Source organism: Gymnoscopelus microlampas (genome assembly GCF_963454915.1).
Source record: "Gymnoscopelus microlampas genome assembly, chromosome: 17".
Classification (NCBI taxonomy): Eukaryota; Metazoa; Chordata; class Actinopteri; order Myctophiformes; family Myctophidae; genus Gymnoscopelus; species Gymnoscopelus microlampas.
In genome coordinates this window covers 47,013,914-47,028,913 of record NC_139954.1, presented here as the reverse complement: position 1 = coordinate 47,028,913, position 15,000 = coordinate 47,013,914, and the positions used below count along the sequence as shown (strand labels likewise).

Here is a 15,000-nt window from a genome sequence, read left to right as displayed (position 1 = left end):
ACTTTGGAAGACATTTTTAGCCAATCAGGATGGAATATGAGAAATCTGAAAGACCCGTTTCGTTTAATGACTATAGAGATACTGAGTACCGATTTGTGGGATTTTTGGACAAAATCTCTAGGAGTACTGTCAAAAAATTTGTTTTGCACAAATCGGCCTCCTGGTGGCACTATAACAGGCCCCTGTGAAAAATTTGGGGCAGAGGTTCTGCTCTGGTATCCAGGGACTGTGTGTGCACAGTTTGGCTGCGAGCAAGCCAACGATGCCGGAGATTAGCTGTACACAGACAGATCGAATGACGGACGGACGGACGGACACACGGACGGACGGACGGACGGACGGACGGACGGACGGGTAAAACATACTCTCTCGCTATGCCTTTCGGCCTGGCGGAGACAATAAATAAATGCTCCAATAAATACAAAAATAATAGATTACTCTATTTCCAGTGAGAAAATAAGATGGCCATCTATTACAGAACACAACACATCACCATAGGTCCAAATCATACCCAATTCATCAAAATCCTGCATTGCTTTGTAAAAATGTAAATCAATCATTATTCTGGCTTTCACCATCCTATTAAACAATACTTCTACATCAATGTCCACTGAGTCATCAATCTTCCTCCTTCTACTAATAGATGGCCATCTTTAATTGCTTGTCCCAAAATAACATTCTAAGTTGACTCTTTTGTTTTTACATATAGTTATTATTATATAATTATCATTATTGTCTCAGGAATGAAACACAAACAAAATAAGTCTCCATGAATTCAAGGCTTCATGGGGTGTACTTTTTTGTGTAAAGTTTTTTGGGTGAACCATTTCACAACGTTTCAAATGCACCGGCTTCGAATGCTATCAATGCATTGAATGGGAGATTATCACGTTTTATCAGACCATTGAATGGGCGAAGTAGGCGAGCTACCGTCTACCCCGCGATTTGTCAGACCATTCATTGGGCGTAATCAGGAGCTACTGACCTACCGACGGAGGCGGAGCAGTCCCCACAACAATATTTACGATTCTGTCCATATCGGTACATAACTCGAACGGCGCTGAGTAGGCACAGGCGAGGGTCGCACCGCTCCGGACGGCAACTCAGTCGCCTTAGCTCCTTCGGTGGCCCGTCGCGGGGCTCCACCTCGCCTGAGACTGCGCGCCTCCGTCATGGTCCGAAACCGAAACAACCAAAACCAAAACCGAAACTAAAGTATTTAAGTCATCTCCGTCGGTAGGTCAGTAGCTCCTGATTACGCCCACTGAATGGTCTGATAAATCGCGGGGTAGACGGTAGGTCGCCTACTTCGCCCATTCAATGGTCTGATAGAACGTGATAATCTCCCATTCTATGCATTGATAGCATCCGAATCAGGTGTCAAATGTCTAAATGTATAAAAAGTACTTTTGAAAATAGCCGATCTACAAGCTCAGAAGTATATCTCGGCTGACGGGCAGAAACCAGCTAACTCCGAAATGTTCATTTTTCAGGAAATGAAAAAGAAAAAAGGAAAAAAAATCAGGAATGAAGACCTTATATTTTGAAAACAAAGCTGTTACTGCCTCATCAAAGTTGGTCTTGTGACTTTATATACTGTCAGCATGTGTCATTATATTATCACCACTTTACCCAAATCCAGCTCAAGTGGGTGTTGAAGAAGGCGTTTGCCGAAACGCGTTGGTGTTTTTAATGTTCTTGTAAGCCCATTGCCCAATAAAGGCTTTTTATTTTCAAATCCACCTGAGTGCCTGGACCTGGATTTTTGTGCCTTTTTGGCACATTCTTTCCTTTTTTGCTCATTCTGTATTCCCTTTCATGAGCACCGGTGGTTTGAGGGATACCAGTAGCGCTCCTGCCATCTCTCTCTCTCCCAGCTCAAGTGGAGTTGAACAGCTGACAATGGATCTCTAAGCTCACAATGCATCACAACGCGTGAATTAATGCCCTGATACTTCATGACATGCTTATATAGGACTACAATAATAAGCAGAACATTAAATATTACAATAACTTCTGCAAAGAGGGTTTCACGGAGTTGCAGAACTAAAAGGAGAAATGCTATATGAACTAATTTCTTCTTGTCACATTGCTCTCCTCAGAAAACACTACATAGATTTAGAAATAGAATGAATTGTTAGGTAAACTGCATAGTCACCTTTAACAGACTATTTAACAGACTACGGGGGGAAAGCCCTGCCTTGTTAAAGTTTGCTTTCCTCCACTCCGAGTCAGCTCTGTGCCATGCAGGGGAGAGGGGGCGGAGTTACAGTAGCTGGTGTGATCGACAGTTTGAGGATCCAATGGAGTTAGGAGGTTTTGTCAGAAGCGCTTTTTGATACTTTTCATTGGTTCAATATTTGTTTAACCAACACACAGACGTAAAGGGTGTTTCTGTCGACTTATGAAAATAATAAAAAAGCTGAAAAATGGAGTTAGCTGGTTTCTGCCCGACAGATATGATATGCAGTACAGGGCTGAAGTGGTTAATGTATGTTTTGAAATAATAATACAAATCTACAAAGTAACTTAGTAACTAAAGTTGTCAAATAATTGTAGTAAAAACAATTGTGAGTAAAAAGTACAATATTTGCCTCTGAGATGTAGTGGAGTAAAAAGTACTCCAGTAAAAAAACCTCAAACCTGTACTTAAGTACAGTACTTGAGTAAATGTACTTAGTTACTTTCCACCACAGATGGTCATGTGTATAATTATGCATTTTTATGAATGAGAAGGTCAAAGGTCCTTACGTTGGTGGTCTGGCTGTGGGACAGAAAGGACACCCTGGCAAACGGGTCCGACAGTCCTGAGCTGTCTGCAGCCATGAGCCCCCGGGCCTGGTACATGTGACACCTCAACTGGTACCAGCGCTTCTCTGGAACCAGGCCATTACAGGTAGGGTTAGTGAGTTTATTTGGTTAAAATAAGTGTTAAATAGCTCTATATTGTGATAGTAATCATTACTATAGAGTGTTTGTTCAGTAACAGTGTTAAATAGCTCTATTGTAGCTCCTCTCACAACATTGAAGACACAGGTCGGGTTCTTTATAAACGGGCATTTATTGCTTCAGGCATTCTCCTCATCCCTCAGTCATGCCGTGAGAACTACATGTTCACACAAAAATAATAAACAATCAATACATTGCACGGTGAATAACATGGATCAAAGCATACAAAACGAAAATACAATGACATGTAGAAATGCGCAACGCGCATGTTAAGAGTGTCCATCAAACAAAACATCAAAGCTAAATCAAAACAATAGAATACCTCGTTGGCCGCTTGTTGTGGAAAAGAGATTCTTCGTTGTTGGGTTGCTTAATGTCCTTAGAATGTCTTTTGACCGTCTGTATATGGTTTCAGACGTCTTTAGTAACTTTAGCAGCGCGATATCACAAACTGCAACTTTACAGAGCTTTAGTCGACCAGGTTTGTTTGCACCACCTGTCAGTAATGACATGCAATCATGCGTCAATCAGTAATGGTCCGGTGAGTGCTACTGACAGACAGGGAACTTTTGTTCCGCCCCAGAAGTTCTAATCACGTTATGTTTTTACATTTTTAACTTTACATAAAATCAATTATTTATTTATATCACAAAATTAGGAATTATACCTTATGAACTTATGACCATTCATTTTCTGTATTTTAGCAATTTTAGTATTTTTATAGTTTGCATTTTAATAGCAGCACTTACACTCCCACCAAATCACTCGTTATTACAAACGTGGGATTTTCTTGCAACCAAAATTATGAAAAACAAATTACGAACTTGAGTGGGTGTGACCTTCAGTATGATTACGTGTTTTAAGCGTGTATGTATGTGACCAAGTTGGCCTTGTGTGTGGTGTGCCTTATTCTAAGTGTGGTGTCGCTGACCAGTGGCTTCATCTTTTGCACCATGCCATCTGCACTAGGGTATTCATTTTTCCATCTTGGCCAGAATTCACTGGCTAGGAAGTGCACTCTTCTCCACCTCTTATTCAGATGCAGGTCTTCTTTGTGGAACTGTGCTCTGGACCAGTTAGAAGACTTTGTGAAGTGGTTCCTCACTGAATTCACTTCCTTTGTCTTGACTTTGTTGTCATGAACTTTACAAAGCTCAGCGGTCGTTTCTAGTTCTCCCACCATTTTCTTTCCACGTGGAAGATTCTGCTGTCCAGAACAGTCAGGCCTCTTAAGCTGGTTAGACTCCTTTGACTGAACTGTGTATTGTTTATTGTCTGTCGATTTGATCCTTTTAACTTGAACCTTGCACACTTTGTGCACTTCTGTCTTTAACTCAACCGATGGCTGCACAGCAGGTGTCACTTGTTGCACTACGATGCTGTGACTGGTTCCCACTACATCACTGCAGTCGTCCACCGGATGCGAGCAGCCGACGATGCTCCAGCCGAGATCGGTCCGCTGTGCATATGGATGACCATCTTCACCTGACAGGATCTCTCTTGGTAGGAGGGCTTGTTGACAGTTGTAGCCGATCAGTAGGCCTATTTTGCAGTCCAACAGTGGTGGAATCTTCTTCGCCAATTGTTCCAGATGAGGCCACCTTAGAGCAGTTTCCGAAGTTGGAATGTGCGACCTGTCTGCTGGAATTAACTCTTGTGAGTAAACTGGTGTCAATGGAATCCTTTTTTCCAAGTTGTAACCTCTCACTTGTAGATTGGTCAACTTCTCACAGTGTTTGACTGTTGACCTTGTAGATATTGTGGATAGTCGCATCTTCACATTTTCTTTGTTTGCGTTTAAACCTTGGGCCACTTCATCAAGGATGAACGTCGTATCGCTCTGCGTGTCCAAGAGCGCGTAGACAAGAACTTCTTGATCTGGCTGTTTCATGGATGAGACCCAGACTGGTATGATTGAGGACACGTGTGTATTTAGACCTTCTTGTATGACTCTATTGGCAGTTGCATGTACAATGATCTCTGTGGTGTCTGCCTCATTATTTGAGTTGGCTCCTCTTGGAGGTCTGGATCTTTGTCGTTCACTGAACTTGTCATCATGCAAACATGTCGGGTGGCTCCTCTGACATTTTTCACATGTGCTCTTGTCGTCACACACATTTGAGCGATGACCAGTCTTCAAACATCCAAAGCAAAGCTTCTCTGCTTGCACAAACTTAACACGATCTTGAACTGTCTTTTCTTGGAACTTTCTGCACTTTGCAAGGTCATGTCCTGGTGTTTTGCAGAGCATGCATGACAGGGTATCACTCCGTGTTGTGTTTGTGGCCAGTGTCTTTGCTTGAATGGGTTGGCTTCGTGGTTGTCTTGGTTTCTCACCTTCAGTATTCCTGAGTGCTTGCATTGAGCATACAGGATCACAAGCAAGGTCTGCTTCTTCTGCCAGGAATTCTACAAATTCCTTGAATGGTGGATAGTACTCAGCGTTTGCTTGTCTGTATTTCATGGCTCTGCGGTTCCATCTGGATGCCAACCAGTCTGGTAATTTCCGCAGAAGGTTTTGATTCTCATTAAAGTGATTGAGGATTTCCAACGTCTTAATGTGGGGCATTGCGGCTTGGCAGCCCTTGAGGAAGTCGGACAAGTCTCTTAGCTCCTGGCCATCTTTAACGCTTATTTTTGGCCAAGCATGCAGCTTGTCTGTGAAGGACTTCCCAATCAGGAATAGGTTTCCAAACCGTTCTTCTAACAGCTGCCAGGCTGTGTCATATGCTTCTTCTGTACCTAGTAGGAAGAAACCTTCAACTGCTTTCTTCGCAGCACCACCTAGGTACTTTCTCAGGTAATACAGTTTTTCGTTCTTTGGAATGTTTTTCTTGTCAATTAATGTCTTGAAAGACAGTTGCCAGTCTTTGTATCTCAAAGGATCTCCGGTGAATACCGCAGGCTCTGGCGTTGGAAGACGATTGGCACTTATAGCTTCTGCTAGCTTGTTGCAGCTTGAGGTAGACTTTGGGGACTAGGGGCTTGACTTGTGACTTGTTGATATTGGGGAATGAATGAGGGGCTTGAGATGTGGGGAGCTTGTATTGTAACTGGAACGGATTGAGGAATGAATGAGGGGCTAGAGAGGTGGGGAGCTTGCGTCGTAACTGGTAGGGATTGTGGAATGAATAAGGGACTTGAGGCGTGTATGGCTTGTGCTGTAAATGGCAGAGATTGGGGAATGAATGGAGGGTTTGAAACATTGAGGTTGTGTGTTGGGACTGGCAGAGGTTGGTAAGTGGATGGGAGGTTTGGGGCATTGAGAGGGTTTCCTTCGGTTAGGTCATAGACTCTTACTCGAGCTTGTGCAGCATTCAACTTCTTCATTTCTTCTAGGCGTTCAATCTTTCGTTGCCTTTCTTTTATCACTTGTTCTCTGGCCAGCGTCTCAGCTTCCATCGCTTGTTGTCTGGCTAGCGTCTCAGCTTCCATTGCTTGTTGTCTGGCTAGCTTCTCGGCTTCCAATTGCGCCAGTCGATCCTTTTCTTCAGCCTGTAGCCTTAGATGTTCGGCCTCCATTGTCTGTTGTCTGGCTAGCTTCTCAGCTTCAAATTGCGCCAGTCGATCCCTTTCTTCGGCCTGTAGACTTAGAAGTTCTCTTGTTTCCCTCTCTTGTTCTTCCAACACTGCCAGAACTTCTTGGGATGCAGCTGCTTCAGCTGCAGCCTCATTTCTTTTGACTGTGTTGCTTGAGCCAGTAGAAGTACAATCTGACTTATGAGACAGTAGCCTTGACAAGGAATCTGTTGAATCGAGGATAGAGCCAATGTCAGGCCATGGATCTTCCTCTTCTTCTGAAGTATGCCCTTGAAGTTTCTTTGTTGCCTTCATAACAATGAATTCTGAAAGAGACACACAGGTGTCTACCTTCCGCCGTATGTCTGGTTCAGGGGTTTGCAGTTGACGCAATTCTTCATAAATGGACGTTACCTCAGAACGGGTTATCTCCATGTTCTGAATCAGTACCTTTAATTCTTTTTCGGTGGCCCCAAAGGCCAATGTTTCCTTGCTTATTTTTACATGATACTTCCACTTTTCGAAAATCATTCTGTACCTACGTTGTACACCTTTTAGCTTTTCTTCTTCCAATTCTCTTCCCTTTTCTGTCAGGGCTCGATTTCTTTCACTTCTTCGTAGTGTCTCCACTTGTTCTGATTCAGTGGCTGTAGCCTCAGATAGAGTAGATGCATTGACATGTTCTGTAACTTGGGGTTGCACAGGTGGATTGGCGTTTTCCTGGGCGGTTTCGGTGCTTGGGTCAGACATTTTGAATGAATTTGAATGGCATAGAATGTGTATAGATAGAGCTTAAATTGTCTTCTCAGTAGTGCGTGTAAACGGTGTGTAAATATGACTATGTATCCTGTGTGCACTGTGTAGAGTACTGTATGTGGGAAACTTAGGTAGCCTTTAAGTTTACTTCAATTTAGAACCAAAATAAGAAATAACCTTGGCAAAAATGCAAGAATTAACCTTAAATACAGATACAATATGCTTAGAAATACCTTAAATCACTTATTCTAAAAATAAGGAAATATTTTTACAACAGTGGAGTTGTCCTTTAACCTTGGTTACTTTCATGAAAACAAAAAACAAAACACTTTAGTTCTCCTTTAACCTTCTTGTTTGTAGGTGTAAAACCAAATGAGTTGTCTTTTAAACCTTTGCTTTAAATAAACACAAAATGAACTTGTTACCCTTTAAACTTCTTAAACCTTTGTGAAAACACAAAATGAATTATCCTTTAACTTCTCATCATGAAATACAAAATGACTTATACTTTAAACCCTTTAGTTTGGTAAAACACAAACTTACAATCTTAATTTAAATGTCCTTTTTTTCTTTTTCCTTTTCTTATTCCTAAACTAAACTCTGCTCACTTGCTTACGTGACTTTCTTCTTTCTTCTTATTAACCTTATAATGTATCAACTGAAATACCAGCACATAGAATTATCCCCAAACGTGTAGGCTTAGCTCAATAAGCAGGGTAAATAGATCTGAGTCCTTTTGTTGCAATGTCCAAGTTTAACCACTTCTCAGACCACCTTAACTTGAGGAATGTGGTAGAGAACCTCTTGGCTGTAGCTTGAAACGTTGCGCTTTTAACACAGTCTATCACCGTTGCTTGCAGTGGCTATGCCAACACCTACTTTGTGGCCTTGCTTCTCTTAATGCTGGACGTTCGTTGCGTCGCACCCACGGTGGTCGCGTCGTCATCCGCGGTGGTCTCGTCGTCTCGCCTACCCGTGTTGTGATGAGCAGTCGAGTTCTCACTGTAGCTCCTCTCACAACATTGAAGACACAGGTCGGGTTCTTTATAAACGGGCATTTATTGCTTCAGGCATTCTCCTCATCCCTCAGTCATGCCGTGAGAACTACATGTTCACACAAAAATAATAAACAATCAATACATTGCACGGTGAATAACATGGATCAAAGCATACAAAACGAAAATACAATGACATGTAGAAATGCGCAACGCGCATGTTAAGAGTGTCCATCAAACAAAACATCAAAGCTAAATCAAAACAATAGAATACCTCGTTGGCCGCTTGTTGTGGAAAAGAGATTCTTCGTTGTTGGGTTGCTTAATGTCCTTAGAATGTCTTTTGACCGTCTGTATATGGTTTCAGACGTCTTTAGTAACTTTAGCAGCGCGATATCACAAACTGCAACTTTACAGAGCTTTAGTCGACCAGGTTTGTTTGCACCACCTGTCAGTAATGACATGCAATCATGCGTCAATCAGTAATGGTCCGGTGAGTGCTACTGACAGACAGGGAACTTTTGTTCCGCCCCAGAAGTTCTAATCACGTTATGTTTTTACATTTTTAACTTTACATAAAATCAATTATTTATTTATATCACAAAATTAGGAATTATACCTTATGAACTTATGACCATTCATTTTCTGTATTTTAGCAATTTTAGTATTTTTATAGTTTGCATTTTAATAGCAGCACTTACATCTATATTGTGATAGTAATCATTGCTATAGAATGTTTGTTCAGTAACAATGTTAGATAGCTCTATATTGTGATAGTAATCATTGCTATAGAATGTTTGTTCAGTAACAGTGTTAAATAGCTTTATATTGTGATAGTAATCATTGCTATAGAATGTTTGTTCAGTAACAGTGTTAAATAGCTCTATATTGTGATAGTAATCATTGCTATAGAATGTTTGTTCAGTAACAGTGTTAAATAGCTTTATATTGTGATAGTAATCATTGCTATAGAGTGTTTGTTCAGTAACAGTGTTAAATAGCTTTATATTGTCATAGTAATCATTGCTATAGAGTGTTTGTTCAGTAACAGTGTTAAATAGATAATCCACGATCTAGCGCATGGACCGTCTGCTCTGGTTTTTAGCTGCGGTGGACTCGGGATGGAGTTATGACATTTTTCTACTGCACCACTCGTCCTAGGATATAATAATATCACATAAAAGGTAAGAAAAACGTGGTTCGGAATTCTCCCCATATTTAAACCAATCCGGTAACTTTGATTGGTGCAGGGCTGAGCATGGATCAGATTGTAAATATCATCATTTATTTATTTCACTGCAGATAGTCTACATATTACATTTTAAATCATCCTTAACCCTTAAATTAAATTAATTCTTTCAATGGACTAAACTCTTGTTTTATTTGATGGCCTTCTTGCCCTGGCATTTGGCCTTTGGCCAAGTGGCCTTGCCCCTAAAATGACCAAATTCCATGCCTGCTTAAGAACCCCCAAAAATGGGTCCGCGACCCAATTATTGGTCCCGACCCTTTCTTTCTTTTCTTTCTTTTTCCTTTATTTATTCATGGAAGCCCATTGAGAGCAAGCTCTCTTTTTCAAGGCCGCCCTGATATTCTGTATGGAGTTTGCATGTTCTCCCCATGTCTCCTAGGGTAGGTACCCTCACAAAAACATGCAGTAATCCTGGTCACTATACTGCCTCCCCCTGGCCAGCCGGGCCGCCTGATGGAGGGGAAAGGAACTGGTTGGAATAACGTGTTCCTTACGCGCGCTACGTCCAACCAGGGAAACTCCCCCCTGTCAGGTGACAAGAAGGTCAGTTGGCTCTCATGCATTGAAGGAGGCATGAGCTCGGCCCTGGCTTCCCTAGGTTGGCAGAGGGAAGGTAGTGCCCAGGATTACATAGACAATTGGCACTGAGTGTTAAAAATAGGGTTACAAAATCGTGGGATGAAAATGTAAGAGTTTAAAAAAAAGGACGCCCTGATAACAACATATAAAATACATACATAATGAGAAACAATAACAAACATTTGAATCACATTACAATGTCACAGATGCAAATAAACATAGTGTTACATGAAACAGGTGCAGTCACTATGTAGAGTGTCCTCAAAAAGCACCCTGAATGTCTCTATTGAGACCAATCACACCCGTTTCAGAGAGTCCTGAAGTGTGTTCCATTTGTGTGGAGCATAATACATGAAAGCAGTTTTTCCTTGTTCACTGCTCTTATGTGGACTGGTATATCTAATGTGTGTTTGTGAACGTGTTGAATGTTCAGTAACCTTTGGTTCCAAAAGCGAGGATAGGTATAGGGGAAGTTTACCACACAAGGCCTTATACATAAATAAAATACATTGTTGCTCTCTACGCATTGCGAGAGATGGTTAACCCACTTTATCATATAAAACGCAGTGATGGGTGAGATAATCATCGCCAGTAATAAAACGCAAAGCACTGTGGTATACTGCTTCCAGAGGCTTCAGTGTGGAGAGGGAAGCATGCATATACACAGGGGTGCACATAACTGGTGCGCAGGTGCGCATGCGCACCCAAAATAAAAAATGCGCACCACATCAGACGACGAGAGGCGCTTTTGCGTACCAAGAGCTGGGACAGGAATTTCCAAGCTTTTATTTTTTAGCAAAACTAAAAAATAAAAGCCTGGAGATCGAGACTAGGAATTTACTTCCTGAAGCCACACTCACAGGACGCATACTGCACGTGATTGTGTGAGTGTCTCGCATCGCCTCGCTGCGTGCACGCAGCCAGCAGTGATTGTGTGAGTGTCTCGCATCGCCTCGCATTGCCTCGCTGCGTGCACGCAGCCAGCAGCGGCTGTTAGAGGCACCGTGATGGTGGAAAATATGCCGTGAACGTCCCAATCTGGCAGATAAAAGCAGCGCAGCACAGGGTGACAACCTTGGGGGCTTCACCAAACGGTGTGAGAGGAAAAAAAACGGCGAAAATCGGCGGGAATTTGCAAGCAGAGCGTCCTTTTTTTTCTTTTTCCCTCGCGCAGCTGCACCCCCATCCCCCCGTTGACAAAACTGTCCGGTGGGCACCGTGCTGACTCCCCCCCCCCCCGTTGACAAAACTGTCCGGTGGCCACCGTGCTGACATCCCCCCCCCCCCCCCCCCCCGTTGACAAAACGGGACGGGACCATTTATTTGGTGCGCACCAAGTCACATCTCCAGGTGCTCTTCTGAGTACTAGACCTAAAAAGTTATGTGCACCCCTGCATATACAGTATATCCCCATAGTCAAATACAGACATTATTACAGATTGAACAATAGTCTTTCTTCTGGTAAAAGGCTTGGGTGGTCTGGTGTGTATTATGGTGTGTACCTGTGTGTAGCAGGTGTGTAGGAGGGCTGCCTGGCTCAGCAGCGCCCCGGTAGGCCGGCGTGAAACCAGCGGGCAGGTCATCCAACATGTGGGCGGAGTCTGTGCAGGTTCCCAGCCACAGGTAAACGTCCAACTTACAGCTGACCATCCAACCGGACACTCGTTTACCTGGGGGCTACACACACACACACACACGCACACACACACACACACACACACACACACACACACACACACGCACACATACATGCGCACACACATTTACCATATCGTATCATATGTATCATATATCATATGGACAACGGACTAACTTGAAGCCAGCCAGGTCTCCGACGTAACAAAGAGACTGGTTGTCTGCTGTACGTTGAGCTGACTACACGTTTAACAATGTTGCTGAACATGACTGCACTTTTAACAATGTTCCTGAACATGACTACACGTTTAACAATGTTGCTGAACATAACTACACGTTTAACAATGTTCCTGAACATGACTGCACTTTTAACAATGTTCCTGAACATGACTACACGTTTAACAATGTTGCTGAACATAACTACACGTTTAACAATGTTCCTGAACATGACTACACGTTTAACAATGTTCCTGAACATGACTACACGTTTAACAATGTTGCTGAACATAACTACACGTTTAACAATGTTCCTGAACATGACTACACGTTTAACAATGTTCCTGAACATGACTACTTGTAACAATGTTCCTGAACATGACTACACGTTTAACAATGTTCAAAGCCGTCCGCGGATTACAAGGCATAGTGCAGAAAACAAGAAAAATCTTGGTAAAACACCGCCGTATGGAGAAGTATTCTCTCTCTGTGTCAGGGCAGTGCGAGGTGCTGCTAAACTCCCACCCTCCTCCCCCTCCTCTCACACACACAGGCATGTAGAGAGAGAAAGAGAGGGGGAGAGAGTGAGAGTGCTGCGCAGTACAATTAAACTTCAGAGCAAGTTAACAATGGCTCATTGACCCCACTTTGACCACTAATAATAATAATAATAATAAACTTTATTTGTATAGCACCTTTCATGACATGAAATGCAGCGCAAAGTGCTTTACAGAGCAAGAATACAGTTACAGTTACAACCAATTTAACAATAAAGCAAACAAAAAATAAAATAAAATAAAAGCAAAAGCATAAAACATTAAAATAGGCAATACAATGAGGACTTAGAAATCAACCAAAGAGTCAGCTAAAAGCAAGAGTGAAGAAATAGGTCTTGAGCTGTGCTTTAAAGCTATCGACCGAGGCTGCCTGTTTTAGGTGTAATGGGAGTTTATTCCACACTGTTGGTCCGTAAAAGCAGAATGCTGCTTCACCGTATTTTTTATATGTCATTTTAGGCACCTCGAGTAGGTCAGCACTTGAAGACCTGAGGGTCCGGTTTGGAACATGTCTTTCTAGGCAGTCATAGAGGTAGGAAGGTGCCAGACCATTTAGAGCTTTATAAACTAGGCAATCAACACTGAACAGCACTAATTATATCAAGCTTAGATATCAAGTAATTCCCTCTACAGGGAATTACTTGATATCTAAGCTGCACTGCCCTCTCCCTCATGTTCAACTTCAAGTGTGACTGCTAAGTTCTACTTCTCCTCAAAAGGACAACTTTATTATTTCCTATCCTGACAAGCCTAATATTATTATTGCATTTGGCTATGTGCAATAACTGCAAGCCAATGTTCAGAGGCATTGTCAGTATTTGTCTTAATTTCTTTAATTCATATTTCTTTAGTCGCCAATAATTCAACTGTAAGCCAGTGTTTTTAGACATATTGTCTTGTATTGCTACACAATAAATGGTAAAAATGCATTCTACATGCATAAATACAAAAATAATTATAAATAAAAAATGATTGGATCGGTGATTGCTATCGGCCTGATCGGACCACCTCTATTTATAACCAGTAACATTGACTCAATTACTATGTTCCACGGTATTTTAGTGTTTTAGAATGGTATAACAATTCATTGTATCTATTTCATTATGGAACTTACTTGATTATTAAAACTTAATCTATTTTTGCTTGATAACTGGTAATTTCCAGTTGTTTTTTAATGCCCGCGGAATATTAACGATAAGCCGTGGAATCAAGAATTGCTCTCCGTGGAATCTAGACTTTTTCTCCGAGATTTCCTGGATGGACTAGTGTGTGTGTGTGTGTGTGTGTGTGTGTGTGTGTGTGTGTGTGTGTGTGTGTGTGTGTGTGTGTGTGTGTGTGTGTGTGTGTGTGTGTGTGCATGCGTGTGCGTGTGCGTGTGCGTGTGCGTGCGCGTGCGTGCGTGTGTGGCAACTCACTTTAAGGAACAGAGTGAGTATCTTCCCACACTCTCGGCCCCTCATCAGGCCCTTCCCCTCTTGGCCCCTCCCCTCTGGCTTGCTGCAGTACAGAAGGTCTCTGGCTGGAACCCGTGCATACGCCACGCGCTTGTTGTTGCTTAGCAACCACACAAACACATCAGGCACCGTGTGTTGTGGCTGTGGGGGTTGGAGGGGGGGGGGGGGGGGTTAGGTCATAGATTACTGTAGTGTAGATCACCACATGCATTGTGAGCTTGAAGATCATCTACATGTTCACAATGATAAAAACATTCTACAATACTACAAAACATACAATAACCTTGGTTAAGGTTTCCTTTCAGGGTTTTACGTCTTTTATTGTGAAGGGTTAGTGTGTTTTATTTTGAAGGGTTTGTGTGTTATTTAGAAGGGTGCCATTCTCACAAAGCAAATTTCAGTGAAAGCTGACAATAAAGTTGTATCGTATCGTATGGTATCGTACCTCGTCCACTAGGAAACGCAGTTTCTGCGTCAGTCTGCTGGTGTCTTTTAGCAGCTCTTTGATCCCGCCCGCTTTCAACTTCCTCTCAGACAAGGACCGCCCCTCAGAGATCATACACTCCTACAACACACAGACAGACAGACAGACAGACAGACAGACAGACAGACAGACAGACAGAGTTATAATACATCTAGAGCGCTGTTTCCCAAACTGTGGGTCGGAACCCATGTTTGGGTCCCGGACACATTTTTATGGGTCGTGACTAAATGTCCCTTTGTTTAGTTTTCTGTTTCCTACAATGAAAAATAAATATGAATAAGAAAGAAAAACTGGTGCGCTTCCTTTGGATGCCTTCTTAGTTTAGGCAGTGGGTGCTCAGCTATGTATATAAATCAAATCAAAAACCACCTAAGTGGAAAAAGCGGCACAAAATAAATACTGCAAGACAGTGGCTCAGTTTCTCATTTTATTTCGAGAACGCTAACGCGTTTCGGCCGTAGCCTTCCTCAGAGCTGATTAAAAGGGTCGACCCTTTTTTTTTTTTTTTTAGTGCCACTTTTACCACTTAGGTGGTTTTTGATTTGAAAAATAAATATTATTTCTATATAAAAATAAATCAACATAAAAAGTACAACTTTTCATC

At 42.2% G+C, this 15,000-nt stretch overlaps 1 protein-coding gene across 8 annotated transcripts in view; it reads right to left on the bottom strand.

Moving 5' to 3' along the window:
- The window catches only part of fer1l6 (fer-1 like family member 6), an 80,998-nt gene that overhangs the window by 42,215 nt on the left and 23,783 nt on the right, over nt 1-15,000 (bottom strand). For all 8 annotated transcript variants that reach the window (XR_014602766.1, XM_084085010.1, XM_084085011.1 and 5 more), the window contains 4 exons: nt 14,358-14,477; nt 13,874-14,053; nt 11,553-11,727; nt 2,752-2,876 (listed from right to left, as the gene is read on the bottom strand). Coding sequence is in view for 7 of the 8 variants with exons in the window: in XM_084085010.1 (XP_083941136.1) it covers nt 2,752-2,876; nt 11,553-11,727; nt 13,874-14,053; nt 14,358-14,477 (600 nt within the window). In the remaining variant the exon portion in view is untranslated. The remainder of the gene's footprint in view (nt 1-2,751; nt 2,877-11,552; nt 11,728-13,873; nt 14,054-14,357; nt 14,478-15,000) is intronic.